This window comes from Neopsephotus bourkii, unplaced genomic scaffold (genome assembly GCF_033783945.1).
Source record: "Neopsephotus bourkii isolate Nb327-2 ecotype Australia unplaced genomic scaffold, CSIRO-AGI_Nbou_v1 NB_1707, whole genome shotgun sequence".
Lineage (NCBI taxonomy): Eukaryota > Metazoa > Chordata > Aves > Psittaciformes > Psittacidae > Neopsephotus > Neopsephotus bourkii.
The window spans coordinates 8397230-8416241 of NW_026902181.1; the positions used below are offsets into that span (position 1 = coordinate 8397230).

Here is a 19012-nt window from a genome sequence, read left to right on the forward strand (position 1 = left end):
TTAAAGGTTTTCGTAAAGGAAATTGAAGTGACAGCTTAAGTTTTTATTAAAATATTAATAAAGGATTACTTGTTAAAAAAAAAAAAGAGAGAAGATAAAAAGAGAACTATAACTGCTGCTGAGCCACTATGTGTACTTCCATACCAGCAAAGACCAGATACTAATAGGAAATCAAGCACATAAACAAACACCGTATTTCCCCTAGTCAAAGTGCTTTTTACTCTGAAAAAAAAAAAAGAATTCTGCTGAATTATGGACATGTGTCTGAGTCTAAAACAATTTTCATGTGTTTATGTAGAAAAATAAGTTACTGCTTTTATTTTTCCTTCTGCTTATGTATAAGCTAACATACTTTATACTACTGTAGTCTGAAAAATTACCTATATATGATTCAACACACTTTTTATATTACTAAAGCTTAAAATCTATGAAACAAGAATTTATATAGTTTAAAATGTTTTTAATAATTAAGAGATCCCTCAAAAAGAAACTGAACCTACTATAAATTTTTAAAATGCTTTTGTTTTGCTGTAATTCTCATACTTCCTCAAATACTCTGCTTGCTGTTCTTGCACAAAGTGGTGTTCTAAAATTAAACTGTAAGCTCATCAATGCAAGGACCCAATCTATGCGCCACATCTTTAAAGCCTCTGAATACCTGCCTGTAATAAACTGCAATGGTAACAAAATCCAACCAGTTACTACAGTTTCATTTTATGTATGCAGTACTGCGGTGGTTTGCTTTTTTTAAATCATTTTTGTAATTCAGATTTTATCTAATCCCTACTCAACATAATTGACACCTAACTTTCAGAGACAACTAACATAATCAGTTATAATGTGTGTTTTCCCATTATGGTTTGGCATTATAATTTTCAATAACAGTCCCTATGTCACACATCCTCTGCAGTGTCCCCCTGAAGTCCCACCACTTGAGTGCATGGTCTTTGTTGTTATTACAGGTCAGGGTGGCTAAGTCTGAGTCTCCTCCTGCTTGCCCTTCCATCTCCTGGAAGGATGCCTAAGCCTGTGGGCAGGGCAGGCACACTCCAGCTTCTCCTTCTTTGGGCCAGTCATAACACCAAAGCAGGCCATCTGCCCTGCACTGTGGAAAGAGCTTGCCTTCAACCCACATGGGATTCTGCCCAAATACAGTCTTTGTATCATTGCACTATATCATTGTATTCAAAGGCACTGAGGAAGTGATTCCATGCCTTTATAAGGAATTACAATTTGGAGTAAATAAAATTAAACACAAAGTACTGATTTGTGGACTGCCCGTAACTCTCCTAGTATGTGTGGAATCACCTCTTTGCTAGATCAGGGACAGTAGAAAAGAGGCTTAAAGGAAGGTGCAAAGAAGAAACATGGTAATTGTTACTTGCAGAGTTATGAACACATAGAATGAAGAGACAAACTGTTTTAAATAACTGCTTTGACAAAATGGAAGCTGTATGAACATCAGATGCTAGCTGAAAAGAGGCAGGAGTCTTCTCAACAAGTCACTGTGACAAGCTGGAGATAAAGGAAATGGTTTAAGAAATAAGACTGCCATTTTGAAATGGGGAAGGGATACAAAATTTATTCTAATGCCTCATAGCCTTTTTTTTTAATGTGTAAAGTGAATCCGCTTGGCTGAAAAACTACGTGGTTTTTTCCCCATTCTCTGCAGACATGGAAAGACAACCATTTCCTTTCTTATATTTGAAGACTGATGCTATGCTTTTCTTCTCCTCCTCATCTCTAAAATGCATTAATTACATCTTTTCTCCCAGAACAGTATTTAGATGGATAATTATTCAGCACATTATCTGTTGGGCCAATGTGCAAAAACCAGAAGCAGCTATTCCAGCTGCAACTGGAGCAGATACTGATAAATGGATGATTACTTCACATTTTGCATGGTATCTTTTTCATTACACATCCCACTAATGCATTTGCCTCTCCTACAACAGCATAATGCTGTTGACTCATGTTCAGTTTGCAAGAGTAATCTGATCTTTCTGTGCAGATCTCCTCTCTCACCTTCTCTCCTCCCTTCTGTATTTGTGCAACTGGGTTCTGCTGTTCAAGTGAATAACCTCCTATTTGCCTCTGTTGAATTGCCTCTTTTTTTCATACCAGTCATCTATTTCTCAAGACAATTTGCTAATCCTGCAGCTTCACAACACCTACAAATTATATACACTGTAATTATATACATGCCAGTAATAAATATATTCAAACAAATATAATATGAAACATATATTCTTCTAGTCAGTTTTGAATGCAACCAGTCTGAGCTCTGTCCTGCTTGCAGTGTTGTCTGGCTTTGCACAGCATCTTACATTTCTTCTGTTCCTGTCCTTCACTCTCAAATATCCATTTTTCCAAAATGGGGCATGTGATACGCACTGATGCCTTACTTGCATATCCAGCAGCACATGGCTCTTGCAAAGGCATACAGTTCAGTAAGTGTCTTAATGTCTTTAGTCCTTCACAATTACATGTGTTTGTATCACTAAAATATCCTCCCTTGAATACACTTCGTTGTATGCTGTTGATTTTCAGTTGAATTGTCTCTATAAACATTTCCAGGCTGACTAATCAGTTTGTATGCTTGAAGACAGGTGTTCAACAGATCAATATTCCTTCCCCTCTCCATTGGTTATGTTGACCTGCTAGTGCTATGCGTATTAGTTGTGATTTTTAGGTGGTTCTGCTAGAGTGAGAAAATACACCTAGTTTCAGTCAGCCAGCAGCTACTGAAAAATCAACATAATAGAAGCCTCATATCCTTGATGATGTGATTACTTCTTCTGTAAAAAAGTGGGGCAATACTGACAAGCATTTGAAGTGGTCATACTAGCTGCTCTGAGGCCACAAAGTACTGAATAGTAGAGTAATTTCCAAAATTACTGGTTTCCAATTTATAATTTATAAGCTTCTTCAATTTATTATTCTACTCACTAACTCTGCACTTTTATCCTCTCCACATGAGCTCTGAAGGTAAATATATGATTTCACAGGTATTACATTCATTCTTCTCCATTTTTCCAGTACTCAGACTGTTCTCTGCAAAATAAGTACTAATAGTCTTGAGATTATGCTAACCAGTTGTTTTGACAGATGGAACAAGGTTCCTCACACTCAGATAAAACTTTCCAATGTACTCCTTCCCTACTGAAAGCAGAGGTCTTATCCTTTCATTACTGGCACTAACTGGGCTAACATCAGATTGCAGCAAGTCTTCGAATAAAGACATTAAAAAAAGAGAGAGAAGTGTTAAGGTTTTTTAAGACTTCAGCCTTAGCAGTGTCTTCTCTCTGTCCTCTCTGCATTACAGACGAATACTGTCACTGGCCCTTCTGTTATTTCTGTGCTTGATGCATATGCATTTATGTTTTAGCTTTGATTATGTGTCTCCTTGGTCCTCCAACAGATTCTACTTTCTGCATTCCTCTTCCTTTTAGGAAAAGGCAACAGCACTTTAACCAAATTTGTGTCTTGCTGTCACTCCTATCTTTCCTCTGGGCTAGCAGTTTGTGCACTTCATACCGTCTAAGGAACTACCATATCTCGCCTTTTCCCCAGCTTCAGATCTTCCCTAACAGGGCTTTAGATTCTGCAGTTTGCCTCCCTCAAGTCCATTATTTCCATTCAGTTGCTCATTTTGCTTCCTGTACTAAGGATCACACCTCCCTATTTCCACAGTCATTCCTACACATGATTCATTCACTTTCTCAGCAAATTCTTTCCAACTCCCTGGAATCAAATCTGGAAGAAACTCCCCTTGAAGTGCTTATCTATTTCCTGTATCAGAAGAATTTTGAGAACTTGCAGGTTAGCCACTATAGTGCAATTTTTTTCCCAAAAGAGACTGGAATAGTTAAAAGCTCACATTCTTCGCAATTCCTTTTTGACTGATACTGCTAGCTATTAAAAAAATCTCCATTTGATTGTGCTGGAAGGATGAACAACAGTATAACCCTGCTACCATTTCATCTACAATTATTATGCATTATCTTTGCAACTTCCCAGTCTGAACCTAAGTGTATAGCTATGAATCCTCAGTATATATGGTGCTATATTTTCTTCTTGTGCATTGTATATCCTTTCTAAGTTATATTCTATTGCTTTAAAATTACTTTAAAACATCTTCACAATCTCTATGGAATTACTAAAATAATAACTGTGATAAGTATGAAAACTTAGCAGTTACTTTTACTTATTATCCTTGTCCTTGTTGCTTTAGCTTACAATAAACCAGTTCAGCATGGAGGACTGAAAGTATAACAATGTATATGCAGTATCCACAAATTCCCCATTGGCCCAGGAGATCATTTTGTTCCAGGGTCCGGCTCCAAAAGCTGATCTATAGCAAGAGGAAAAAACCCCTCTCAGGTATGACACTCCTCTCCTATGACTCTCTATGCACCAAAAGCAGCCCCATATTCTAACACCACTATATTTTGCATGAATCCAAATTGTAAAGCGAGAAATACTCACTTAAAGTAGTATGTCAGAATATTTGAACCTGTAATGCTAAATGCAAAGACTTTGTAGCTCTGCAACTGTGCCTCACATATACTCAAACCCCAGGAATACCTTAACATTTCTACTATAAGGGCCTTCACCCCTCTTATGAGGAGCACACTATGTCAACATGCAGCCAAGTCTTCTGGGATTTCCTCCTATTACTAAATCTGCATGTTGTAGTGATCTCCAAGCACTGCTTGTCAGTTAAATTATATAAAATTTGAATGTGATTTCCCAGCATGTTGATACTGCCATCCCATCTTTAGGTGCTTAAAACGTCCTTTCTGGCTGCCTGGAAAAACATTACTGCATCTATTTTAGTTGAAACATGGGTGAAAATTTTCAATGCTTACTGCTTGTACAAAACCACACTCTTCTCTGAACTCTACCACTGCTTCCTATTTTATCTTGAGGACTTAAGAACAGGAGCTTCTCATACTCACATTTTGTAATGATCTGCGTGCATAGCATAATGATGCTTTGTGCTCTACACACGAAGTCCCATGGAAAAAAACTGTCCTGATTTTGTTAGGTTTTTCTTGTTTCTTCCTGCATTCCTTTCACCTAAATGCTATATAATGTATCAAAATACATTGCAAGTACTTCATAAAGGAGACTTGTCAGCCATTTTGTGTTTGCACAGCACCTACTACAAGCAAAACTAGCTCTGGCAAGGGGATTTGGTGCAGCAGCTGCCTAAATAATTCCATAGAACTGGTACTTTGAATAAAAATTATGAGAAGTAACTAGTGTGACAGAAAGGGCAGTGTGCGATTTCTTCCTTGTCTCCTACTTTTGTTATAATTTTTGTACTTGAAGCTAGCAACGATATTAAACCAGAGTCTTTCTGGATTGAAATAAGAGGACAGATTGTAATAAAAATGGCATAACAGAAGTTCTGCATTTTTTCCTGAAATACGAATAGTTATGTTTCATAAGAAAGAGTTGGCAATCCGAGGATTTGTTAATAACAAGAATGGTAAGAGTTTGCAATATACTTACCAAAAACATGGAATCCTAAAGTGCAGGTGTAAGTGGCCCATTCTATATCTCTAGTTGTTTCAACACTCACGACTTGTTTACAAGCAGAGGGGATCCCTACAAAAGAAAAAAAAAAACAAAACCAACAACCAGATGATAACATCTTGAATTCTCAAATTGTATAGACTTTTGATTGCACCAGATGAATTAAAACCTATGGTCTATCTTGGCAGTTATATGGTCTCCTTTAAATTTCAAGTCTGCATTAGACTGCCCTAACTTTGCACAAAAGGACTAAATATAATTCTTACTCACAGTATAAGATTTCATAGTCTCCTGAATTAGACACAAGATATTGTGAATTAACAGACCAATCCAGATGAGTAATGAAGCTGGAATGACCCTACAAAGAGAAAAATACTGTATTAACTGCACTAACACTATCTCTAAATGTGACAGCACTAACACAGTGTTACAAAACATGCTTAAGTTACTAATATTGAACTAGGAGAAAAAGGTTAATTACCGAACATTTGCCAACTCTTGTGTATTTTCTTCCATTTTCACTTACGCCATATATATAAATACAGTTGTCATGGGAACCTATCGCCAAGAAGTTTCCATCTATAAACACAAAAGTGAACTGTAATTATTTCTCTAAGAAAGAACTTAGGAGAAGTTAGTGTGTCATGGGCAAGAGGAATTGCTCTATTTTTTTCTTTTGCAGATGAATATCAATGCATGTTTGAAGTTTACAAAACAGCAAGTTTATGCAGCAAACATTATTCTTGAAAGCACATGACACTTCTGGAAGCAGCCACGGTCCATTTAGGACTAACCTGATTGCAATAACCTGTGCAGTTAAGTTATATTCGGGTTTTTTCTTTTCAGTGAAACCATACTGAATATGTGTGGGAGTGAGGGAAGGAAAACTAGAGCTTAAGACACCACCCATTCAGTGTTGCTGGTGTTTCATGGTGTATTTATTTTCAACTTCAGTATGACAAGTGGGGAATTATTTTAAAACAAACCAAACCCAAATTTAATAAAAAAAAATTCAACACTTTCTTTTTTTTTACCCAGTAAATAAAGGCTCTCAAACCTGGTGAGTAACGCATTACAGACAGCTGTTCATTTCCATCTGTGTGTACAGTGACCAAGTCTTTTGTTTCCGTGTCGAACACAAACCACCTGTTGTAAATACAGAAAGAGGCCAATAAATCATTCCATAAGGCATTTAAATCTAATGTAATCTTGACCAACTTTTCTTCTGTCAAAATAGCATAAGTTTTACATCAAAAAAGAAAAACAGCAACTGCTACTTCGTTTGGTTTGTTTTTACTTTAAGACAAAGATAGTTTCTTTCCCATGTTTTTAATCAGAAAAACAATCAGACATTGACCTTGATATAAATTTTCAGATTTTAGTCTTTTTACTATGTCATGCATTAGAATAAAGTAAGCATTACATATAATGACTTCCTTTAATGCCCTTCCTCTATGCTATGCTGATGTTTAAATTGATGCCTACATTAAATCCTAGGGCAAAGGAAAACACAAGCAAGAATCAGGACCATTCTCTTTTGTTGAAAGACTAGCTATTTTTCTTTATTTATTTTTAAGTTAATTGATTTATTAACTTTTTATCTAATGTAATTACTTTTAAAGAACTAAAATTTCATTTGTGAAAATGTATAGATAGGATAAAGATAAAATTTGCACTCAATACTTGCATCAAATTACTAAAGACAAAGTAAAGATTCCTTTCAAAGCTTCTCCTTTTGATTTACTTTGCCCAGTAAGTAAAATAAATCCTTTATTTAGAATTGATATACAGCCCAAAACACTCTTGGCTCTTAACCTCCAAGCATCCTATACGGTCTCAGTTAAGTGGTACTGTTTTATATACTATATATATATATATACAAAGTCTGCCCTCAAGTGACATTAAAGGGAAGGATGAAGTTATGGCAAAGGCACTGCCTCCTATGACAGACCTCCAAGGTTATACCCAGGGCCACCATTGACCCACTACATGACTAAGGGCTCAATCTGCCCTGAAAGATACCGTCTTTCATCTCGGTTTTGTCTGTCTTTGCTTTACACTCTTCAGACAGAACAAGTCTCTTAATATGCATTTTTACACTGTGTCTAGCACAGTGGAACATTTGTCAAATTTTTGTTACAGCCTCTTGTTGTCACTGCATTAGAGATAATAAACCACTCACTACATTTTCCAATGAGCAACTTCTTTTATATGCAATTTCCTCTACACTGCCCTACAGGACTCAGAGATTTCTAAACTATCTGCAAAGTTAACCCATTATCTCAAATTCCTTCTTTAGTCTCTCCTTTGCCATGATGGACACAAAGATTTAAGATGTAGGTCACTTATGGTGGCAGCACCTCACATATATGGCCTCACTGATAACCTAGACACCTTGCCCTGTTCAAATCCACCTCCTCCCACTAATCTTAGATTGCTGCTCTCCCAGGGCAGAAACCATCTCTCAGCAAACACAGGTACTGGTCTAAGGCTAGGGTTTCTAGGCACTAAGGCAACATAAATTTCACTTTGAAGTTCAACAGAAATCAATAGGGAATGAATACATGTCATGCATACATCTGCAAAACAAGATCATGAACTTGTAGGTGACCTGGAAGTATCATGTTGTGTTGGTGCCTCAGGTGTAGCTCTGCACATCTTACCTTCCAGTCAGTGTCCCTACTGCAACAACAGATGCTGAGGGGTGAAAACCTGAGGACTGTGCTGGATCCTAAAATGTTTCAGAAGGAAGAACACTTTTTTTACCAGTCCAAGTTAGAACAGAAACACAGTTCAATTATCTGTCTCAGGAGCAGAGTAAGTCTGTCTTGTTTTGTTTGGGGTTTAGTGTTTTGTTTTGAGGTTGTTTTTTTTCCTCTTCAATACAAACTTGAGGCAAAAAAAGCATTTTTAACTGATTGAAATATTACCTAATAGATTCCCATCCCCCTCCATACAAGCCCATTGTTTGTTTTTTTTTCTTCACTATCTAAAAATAACTTGGCAAGCGATTTCATAACAGTAACATTGGCAAAGGCAGCTTCTCAACAAATCACAAACAAGTAAGAGATAAAAATAACTTCTTAAATTAGAGCTGAACTAAGAATTAAGTACCAAAGCTGCAGCTTACCTACTGTCTAAAGGACAAGCAATTATTCAACAAAGGTATGTACCACTTTGCATGGAGGGCTAACGTCTAGCTTCTAAGCACACAAACACCTTTTTCAGCATCTGCCAGTTGCAGCTTAGTGGGAGATTTAGCACATAAACTGGGTTTCTTATTTTGATATGCTATTTTAAAACATTTTACTTTGTATAGTGTATTATTATGGGACATTTTAAAACATTTTACTAGGCATACTGTATTATTATGGAGACAGAATTGCAGTATTATTATGGAGGTAGAATTGCAGTGTTTTTCTTACAATTTAAACATATGCCTAAAAAACAGGTAAGCGTTTTCTTTCTAATACTTGTTCAGTTACAAAGAATGAGCACCAGAGCCCTTCATGTTACTGCAGAAAGTCCCCAAATAAATAGCTTCCCCCCATTCCCTTTCTGATGCATTTTAGTTATTTTTGGCAGGAAAAAAAACTGAAAAAATCCAGCAATATATCTCACAGAAATGCTTTCCTCCTGGATTTTCTATATCCTAAACCAGTATCACATTGTAGCCATTTTAGTAAATTTGTTCACATTTCTACTGATTTGTAATTACTAGCCCTAAAGGTTAGGTATAAGGGATATGCTCATTACTTTTAACCAAGTGACTAATTTCAGAGATGTTACTAACACTCAAGAAATTTCAGAGAATTTCTGAGATGCAGGATTTCTGTATGCATGTTCTAATCCACTTCAGTATTCCAGAAAGGAAAATTTGCTGATTTTTTTAAAGTATAATTTCATAGTGAATGCTGAAATATTCTCCTGAATAAACTGGAGATTCAAACAGTGCATGTAAACTGAGCAGTAAATTGCACTCACAACCACATTAAAAAGATTTTACATAGATCTCTAAGACAAAAATAGGTTAACATAAAATTATTTATTTACTTTGGACAATGAATCACTGATTTATGAAACAGTCTCACACATTTCAAGTGGCTAATAAGGAGATTATTGTCAATAGAAATCTTGCCTTAATGAAGCAGTGCGTACTTGGAGGGGAAAAGAAATATATCTAAGTCTAGCTTAATAGCCCTACTGCTGTTGCCATCAACCTTTTCAAAAGAATCCAGGTAAATAAAGCAGTTTCTTAAATATTTCAATAACAACAGTTTCTTAGAGAATGCCTTATGTTTGGAAAACCACTGCTAAGTATTAATTGAAGCCACTGTAAGTCATAATAAGCTAAATTCCAGCTCTGTTTTTCAGAGGACATAAAGGATAATACAACAGAAATTACACCCTTTTTTGAGTTGATGATTACTTATGTATTTTTATTTCTAAAACAACAGCTTATCTGATTAATAGACTTGTTCCTGTTCCCTATATTTTGCTTATCTCCACTAATGATGTTTCACTATCAAACCAAACATCTAAATGCTCTTTTCTTTAAACTGCAAACAAGTGCCAAATTTTGCACTTCTCTTAATGACTATAGGCCCTCCTCAGTAAATGTTCTGTAATGAGAAATGTATCAGAAGTACTAGCTTCTTGTTCTCCCAGTGGTTTTGAGCAAGAAGCAAGTATACAAAAACACATTTAAACTGAGCGAAGGATCATAGTAGTACCTGAAATTGAGTCAAACAATGGTGCGGGTTTTTTTTGACAAAAAAAGAAACTTATTAGGAAAGCATAAAAGGTGGTACCAATGGTTTTACTCCCCACTTCAGGATATTTATAAACAAAGCTTGCACAAAACCAGTCGTGCGCTATTTCTAAATAATCAAATGAAGTCTCCACAATAAAACTCTATGCTGAAGACGAAAAAGGTCTATGTAAAAGTTTCCACTTGTATCTTTGTTTGAGCCACTCTGAATTTCACATGAAGGACATCTGCAATCTAATGTGTTCATATTCCTTACTGTACAATACAGTGCACTGCTATTGTTGTATTTCAGAACAAAAAAGGCATGGGGTAATCTTTTCTTAGAGAGTTTACCAAGACAGGTCCAGGAAAATTTGGTTTGTAACTGCTCACTGGTTTCTAAAAATATGTTTTATTATTGAAGTTCATAACCTAAGTGTGCTGCTATCTATTTAATCTTCCATTTGACATCCTCGTAGCAGTTAAAGAGATTTGCAAGCACATTAAGATTTTGGTGCACCTCAAGGTTTGACCATTCCCTTGAGGCCCAACTACAGTATTCTTAAAGAATGAAGGGGAGAGAACCCAAATCACATTAACATATCTTAAGCCCTAAAATTATTAGAAGGTAGGAAAACGCAGTTATCTGCCTGATTCTCAGGCCAAACCCTTACTATTACTGGTTTCCTTTTTTTTTTTTTAAGAATGAAATAACTACTTTTATTTTCCTTTCTGTTAAGTTCTTACGCTACAGGCCAATCTGTCTTTATAACCAAGGCACTGAACTATGGAAACACAGCTCCATCTGTGGGGCACCAGAACTGTTGATCTGGTCTCTCCAGTTAATTTAGAACTCAACAAAAATATGTACCTTAAAACATATGACCTTGGTTAGACAGAATAAATTCAGTTTTCCACATTCACCAAGTAAGGATGATTTAACAAGTCCATATCTCTGGAGAGGGATACTACGAAAGACTGTTTGGCAAATGCTCTTCTGTTAAGACTGCTTCAACCTGATGCGGCAGCATACACTTCTTGCAGATGTATTATATTTAGAAAGTCTTATCAACACGAGCTTTAAGGCCCCCAAACCACACTTCTATATAATATAGGACATGGACCCATATAACCTAGGTTTATAATTCTTGGTTTTAAGAGTCTTACATCCATTTTCAGAAAGACAAATTTTATTACTCTCTTTTTTATCCCTCAATACTTGAAGACATTTTTAATCAATTATCTTTTGAAAACCTAAATGACTTGAGAAGTTCTATAAGAGCAGAGTTGTGTTTAATAAATTTGTACCTCTATAATCTTGTTCCAGATAGGATGATGAGTGGTTGCATCCCAGAGTGTAATGTGTTTGTCATGTCCACAAGTGAAGAACTGAGGTTTAGAGGAATGGACTGCAAGTCCCCAGAGCTCATCAGTGTGACCCTACACAAACAGAAATAATTTTTGACAAGAAGGATGGCACCATCGTAACTAAAGATGTTTAAATAGGATTAAAATTACTAAACCATATATTAAAGCATTAGAAAAATATGTTGGCTTAGATAAATGCATATTTATAATATTATTGCCAAAATTACTGAAATAATGAATCAAATAGATGCATGGCTATGAAACTTAACTTTAAGCAACTTACTGCTATTATACACTTTGAAAGGTTCTTGTAAGACAACAGCTTACCTGGGTAATGGGGAAAAAATCCCCTGTTAGTGTGCCCTGCAGGACAAAGTTTCTGGTGGTTCCTATTAATACAACATCCCCTTTTCCCTCTGCTACAGTTCTTACTGGACCAAACTGCTCTGGAATCTGTGGACATAAGGGACAAACAAAAAATCAGACAATTTGCCAAGTGTTCCTATTTTTAAAGATATGTGGCCTAGCAAATGCATTTTAATAAATGCTGCATAGAGAAGAAATTAATGAACATATATGCCTGACTTTCAAAAGTTTGTAACCACTTGCATCAGCTCAATAATGATCTTTATAACACTACAATAAAAGACATCCTTATCTACAGAACACTGTACAGTTAAACCAAGTATTTCAACAAACAGAAGTTCCTTCATGCTGTGTTGACTCGATCGTATTTTAATTGCAGCTGTGACATTTCTACATTTCTATTCAGGGCTAGTGTCAGGCTTTGTATCACTAGTACTTTCCTGCAATTAATGTTTATTTAATTGCAGCCTATGTTCTGGAAGAGTCAATGCCAATCTCAAATACAAAATTCTACATCCTCCCTTGAACTTAACATAACAAGGAATACCACTGTATGAACAAATAAAAGAAAAAGAAGGATGCCATGGTTAGAAACAGCACAAGCAGCATATACCTTGTGCTGTGTGAAAAACTAAATTACCAAAACAGACATGTCATTCCAGCTGCATATATATTTGCAACATTTAATACCATATAGTATAGTTGAAACCCTTCCTCAGAGTTTTATGCTGATTTTTCTGTTATGTTCGGTATGTAAACAGCTATGCAATTTTGCCCAAATTTTGCTTTAGTCTTTTAAGTTTCTACATAACAACTAAATTAATTTTTGGAATTTTTTTTTTAAATAAAACCCAACACTAACCAAGAAATTACTACAAAATTTAAGTACTAAAACCTCAAAAAAAAAAAATCCTCATATCGTTTAGGAAAAGAGGAAAGCAGTTGTTGAGGCAAAGAAGTGATGCAGTGTTTATGCCACTGAATCGCAGCCAGATCAAGCAGGGCAAAAAATGGCACAACCCTGAGGAACCCGAACATTCCCGTTCGGATTTTGGATGTTACAGTTGGCTACACTGTGGAGAAAGCGGACCTGGTGTTGGTGCTGAAGGAGCAGCTGAAAGTGGTGGCATTATCAACAAGATTGGCACCAACTGAATTGCTGTGTGTGCAAAAGCACAGAATAAACCATTTTATGTGGTAGCTGAAAGTTTCAAGTTTGTGAGGCTTTTCCCTCTGAATCAGCAGGACGTCCCAGGTAAGTTTAAGTACAAAGCAGACACTCTAAAATCAAATCAGAACCTAACAGAGGAGCATCCCTGGACTGACTACACATCATGATCACTCATTAGATTACTGTTTACAGACCTCAATGTATTTATTCCCTCAGCTGTCAGTGATGAAGTAATTAAACTCTATCCGTAACAGCATCATTTTCAGTGACTGTCACAGTCGTAAGACCTTGGAAGATGATACAAGTTATATTGACATGGTAAGGAGAGGACATTATAAGGATTCATGTAATTATTGGCCTTCTTGAGTTTTTAAACCAACGTGTTGCATATGATGGACCACTGTTTAAAAAAAAAGTTACTACAGCTTCTAAAGATCTAAAATTTTCTTTTTACACCATCCCACATGACATCCTTGTCTCTAAATTGGAGAGACATCAATTTGATGGATGGACCACTTGATGGATAAAGAACTGGCTGGGTGGCTACACACAAAGAATTGTGGTTAATGGCTCAATGTCCGGCTGGAGAGCAGTAACGAGTGGTGTCCCTCAGGGATCGGTGGTGGGAGACCGGTCTTGTTCAACATCTTTGTCAGTGACATGAACAGTGGGATTGAGTGCACCCTCAGCAAGTTTACCAATGACACCAAGCTGTGTGGTTCGGTTGATACACTGGAGGGAAGGAATGCCATACAGAGGGACCTTGACATGCTTGTGAGGTGGGCTGATGCCAACATTATGAAGTTTAACCATGCCAAGCGCAAGGTCCTATACCTGGGTCAGAGCAATCCCAGGCACAGCTACAGGTTGGGCAGAGAAGAGATGCAGAGCAGCCCTGAGGAGAAGGACTTGGGGGTATTGGTCGATGAGAAAATGAACATGAGCTGGCAGTGTGCGCTTGCAGCTCAGAAAGCCACCGTGTCCTGGGCTACGTCAAAAGCAGCGTGACCTCGAAGGAGTTGATCCCGCCCCTCTAACTCTGCTCTCGTGAAACCTCCCTTGGAGTATTGTGTGCAGTTCTGGTATCCTCAACATAAAAAGGACATGGAACTGCTGGAACAAGTCCAGAGAAGGGCCACGAGGATGATCAAGGGACTGGAGCACCTCCCATGTGAAGATAGGCTGAGAAAGTTGGGGATGTTCAGCCTGGAAAAGAGAAGGCTGTGTGGAGACCTCATAGCAGCCTTCCAGTATCTGAAGGGGGCATACAGAGATGCTGGGGAGGGACTCTTCATTAGGGACTGTAGTGATAGGGCAAGGGGTAATGGGTTAAAATTTAAACAGGGAAAGTTTAGATTGGATATAAGGAGGAAATTCTTTCCTGTTAGGGTAGTGAGGCACTGGAACAGGTTGCCCAAGGAGGTTGTGAATGCTCCACCCCTGGCAGTGTTCAAGGCCAGGTCGGACGAGGCCTTGGGTGATATGGTTTAGAGCAAGGTGTCCCTGCCCATGGCAGGGGGTTTGAACTTGATGATCTTAAGGTCCTTTCCAACCCTAACTATTCTATGATTCTATGATTCTATAAGCTTTGCACACTTGCTCTCTTGCTTCATAGCTGAAAAAATAAGCCAGAGAATAAACTATTAATACTGTAATCACTCATATTTAGGCTGTCCATTAGTACACAACAGCCTCAGCCACTCCTTACATCAAGCAAAGACACTGAAGGGATGAAAAGAAAGGGATGCTCTGTGCCATATCATCGGCTTATGAGCAGCTCAATGACTCCTATGATGGCACTAATGCCCAGACAGAACAGGTAAATGAGGTTATTATGTGATCTTCATTAACACTGTGTTTCTATAGTCACATCGTCAGTGAGACACTGTTTCACACAGCACCATCAACACCCCTTTTTGCATAGGAAACTGGGATAGGACCAGCTAAATGAAATAGCCAAGACTAACAGGAAATACAGAAGAGAACCAATTGACCAATACTGACAAACCTCAATGAATCACCTATTTGTTCAAGACCATCGTAAGTCTGAAACCCTCGGACAAGCATCATCAAAGATATGCAGAGACAGCCATCACTCTATTCCATTTCTATGGTTAATACTTGCATGGGAGCATGACTTCACTAAGGGGAAATCCTGCCTGACCAATTTGGTGGCCTTCTATGATGGGGCTACAGAACTGATGGACAGGGGTAGAGCAGTTAATGTCATCTACCAGGACTTGTGTAAAGCGTTCGACACTGTCCCACACGACATCCTTGTCTCTAAATTGGAGAGACATCAATTTGATGAATGGACCACTCGGTGGATAAAGAACTGGCTGGATGGCCACACGCAAAGAGTTGTGGTCAATGGCTCAATGTCCGGCTGGAGACTAGTAATGAGTGGTGTCCCTCAGGGATCGGTGTTGGGACCAGTGTTTTTCAATATCTTCATCGCTGACATGGACAGTGGGATTGAGTGTGCCCTCATCAAGTTTGCCAATGACACCAAGCTGTGTGGTTTGGTTGATACACTGGAGGGAAGGAATGCCATCCAGAGGGACCTTGACATGCTTGTGAGGTGGGCTAATGCCAACCTTATAAAGTTTAACCATGCCAAGTGCAAGGTTCTATACCTGCGCCAGAGCAATCCCAGGCACAGCTACAGGCTGTGCAGAGAAGAGATTCAGACTAGCCCTGCAGAAACAGACTTGGGGGTGTTGTTGATGAGAAAATTAAATTGAATGTGACTAGCAGGTCGAAGGAGTTGATCCTGCCCCTCTACTCTGCTCTCGCAAGACCTCACTTGGGGTATTGTGTGCAGTTCTGCTGTCCTCAGCATAAAAAGGACATGGAACTGTTGGAACAAGTCCAGAGGAGGGCCACTAGGATGATCAGGGGAGTGGAGCACCTCCCATACGAAGACAGGCTGAGAAAGTTGGAGCTGTTCAGCCTGGAGAAGAGAAGGCTGCATGGAGACATCATAGCAGCCTTCCAGTATCTGAAGGTAGCCTACAAGGATGCTGGAGAACGACTCTTCACTAGGGACTATAGTGATACGACAAGGGGGAATAGGTTAAAACTTAAACAGAAGAAGTTTAGACTGGATACAAGGAAGAAGTTCTTTAGTGTAAGGGTGGTGAGGCACTGGAATGGGGTGCCCAGGGAAGCTGTGAATGCTCCATTGCTGGCAGTGTTCAAGGCCAGGATGGACAGAGCCATGGGTGACATGGTTTAATGTGAGGTGTCCCTGCCCATGGTAGGAGGATTTTAACTGGATGATCTCAAGGTCCTTTCCAACCTTAACTATTCTGATTCTGTTACCTTAGGGTCCTTTCCAACCCTAACTATCCTACAATTCTATGAAATTACAAACCCATTTTGGTATTGTAATACCCTAAAGTGAAAAATTTTCTCACCTTATTAATTACAAAGAAAGAAAGAAAGAATACAAAAAAGTATGAATACAAGATTTGTTTTCCAATTCCCATAGGTCTTAAAAAGGAAATACTATGTTAATGAATAGGTTATCATAGGAATCACCTGATGATGCAATTGATATTGCAGTTTACCACTGATTTGCTTTCCCACAGAACATGTATCCGTAAGAAAAAAAATTATTTAAAAAGGTCTCTTCAGAAGATAGCTAAAATAACTTCAATATAGATTATATTACCTCAGTTTTATGAAGTTTTTGGTAATTTCCATTCCAAGATATCAGCTTTCGGTCTTTTCCACCTCCTGATACTAATGTGCCATCTCTCAGCATACACAGTGCAAATATTCCACCCTCATGTGCCCCTTGAACTGCGTGGCTTATTCTGTTGGTACCTGGATAGAAGGAGAGAAGGCATTGCTCCTGAAATACTCAGCTTAATAGCTCATTTTTTCCTTCCTCCCTCACCCTACCTTGTTTCTTTGCTACCTGACAAGGATTGTATTTATAAAATAATAATGGTGGGCATGGGGTGCTGCACCAAAACATGCAAACCTGCAGAAGAGACTAAAGTAGTACATCTTAAGAGTGCATTTCCCCAGGCTCAGAAATTAAAAGCATACACACTCAGTGAAGTTCAAACACAAAGTAAAACAGGTTAAACTTTTTTTGTGGGTGTTTAAGCTAAACCGTTTGACATCTGCTAGTGCAGTAGCACTATTCATCTCATGAACAAAGAAACCATAACCCAGTCACTTGTTATCTTCTCACGATATTTCACAGCCTTCCAACGCCAAGCTTGCACCAAAACCCAAGCTTGAGGTCTTTGTATACCTGGCAGAAAGTGCTCAATCACTCTCTTAAAGAGCCTGTATTTCTTTACTGATGTACATGGCTTGTTCAAGTATGTTCTTAGACTCAAAACACTTCCAAAAACAACTAAATTAAACATCTCTAATGAAGCATTACTATTATGAAGTATAAAGAAATGATTACTAACGATTCTATTACTTAAATATGCCCCTTGCATCAAAGCTTGGTTAACTACGTTTAGCACAAGCAAGGGGCTGATGCAAGTTAGGAAGAAACAACTAATTTTTCCTTTATAAATCCCATTTCTTTCTATCTATGTTTAGGATGTTGCTGCTGTTTGCCTTCCAGCAGGCAGTGCCTTCTGCTGCTTAAAAAAATTCGTCTTACTAGAAAATGCTTTTTAGGAAGTTCACCCTATCTGTCTGTTTGAAATAAAGCTGAGGAATTCAATTAGATCTGCATATATTTTAGCTTGACTTTCTATGAAAACAAATACAGCTATTTGATGTCTTTTTTAAAGTGTGTGTCAACAGGCATAACTTTCGAAAATTCTAGAGTGATAGTATAGGAGACTGGAGATAGGCAGTTATATTAACAGTGTTTCTTGCTACCACACTTCTTAAGGAAAAGAACTCTTCCTGCATTTCTTAAATCAGTAAAAAGTATACATGCTAGCATGGCTCTGTGATTAAACATTTGACCGTAGGGAGCACATTCTATAGGACTTTGTGCTCTAGCAGTCAGGTAGGTGTTTTGTCAGTTCTTTAGGTGCTTATAGAGGAGAATCCAGACATAATCTGCCGGACTGGTCCTGGGAAAGAACTCTAGATAAATAAGATTTATTCTTCTGAAAGTGAGGGTGCACTCATGTAAAAATTCACAGCATTGTATTACAATTTCACTAATAGCTTAAATCTTGCCTTACCTTTCCCCCAGACCAAAATGTTTCCACTTGAGTCTCCTGTAATAGTATCACCATTTTCAGAAAAGGTCACACACAGGACAAACTTTGGCTTCTCTTGTTTCTGCATGGTTATGAAAAATATACACTTACAGCAACACATGACCCATTCATTTTAACAGTATACACTTGAGTAATTTAGCTTAGTCTTATACAGCTGTATTATTACTTAAATATCTACACAGGAGTTAAACACATTTCTACAGTCTAAACACTTGTCCTTGCAAGGGCAAAAGATGGATCAGCTGAGGCTGGTGGCCCAATCCTGCACCCTTTAATTACAAGTTCCAGATAGAGCAAGTGATACGGCCTTGCCAACTTTTAACATCAGATCAAGAATGCTCTGAGATAAACCAAGTCCCCCAAATTGTGCATAACCCTAAAGGCTTTAAGTATTTAGAAATGGCCAAAGAGGCAAACAAGCTTTATTATTGTAATTTTTAACTCCAAAGTTTCTAGGAGAAGAATACTGTTAGAGAGTTTAGCTGTGGATAAGAATTCAGAAATCATCTTCTGAAAGAATCTTAAAGCTCAGTAAAGGAAACATTGCTTCAACACCCTGCATTTAAGATACTGATGGCAACAAAACAGTGCAATGTAGAG

General features: G+C 37.8%; 1 protein-coding gene and 1 pseudogene across 11 annotated transcripts in view; one reads left to right on the forward strand and one right to left on the reverse strand.

The window, feature by feature from the left end:
- Positions 1-19012, reverse strand: part of EML1 (EMAP like 1) — a 133688-nt gene that overhangs the window by 2020 nt on the left and 112656 nt on the right. For all 11 annotated transcript variants that reach the window (XM_061376214.1, XM_061376213.1, XM_061376212.1 and 8 more), the window contains 9 exons: positions 18374-18473; positions 16876-17030; positions 11990-12115; positions 11603-11734; positions 8208-8275; positions 6602-6690; positions 6026-6123; positions 5815-5902; positions 5521-5616 (listed from right to left, as the gene is read on the reverse strand). In XM_061376214.1, coding sequence (XP_061232198.1) covers positions 5521-5616; positions 5815-5902; positions 6026-6123; positions 6602-6690; positions 8208-8275; positions 11603-11734; positions 11990-12115; positions 16876-17030; positions 18374-18473 — 952 coding nt within the window. The remainder of the gene's footprint in view (positions 1-5520; positions 5617-5814; positions 5903-6025; positions 6124-6601; positions 6691-8207; positions 8276-11602; positions 11735-11989; positions 12116-16875; positions 17031-18373; positions 18474-19012) is intronic.
- LOC133224725 (translation initiation factor eIF-2B subunit alpha-like) lies at positions 12239-13450 on the forward strand (annotated as a pseudogene).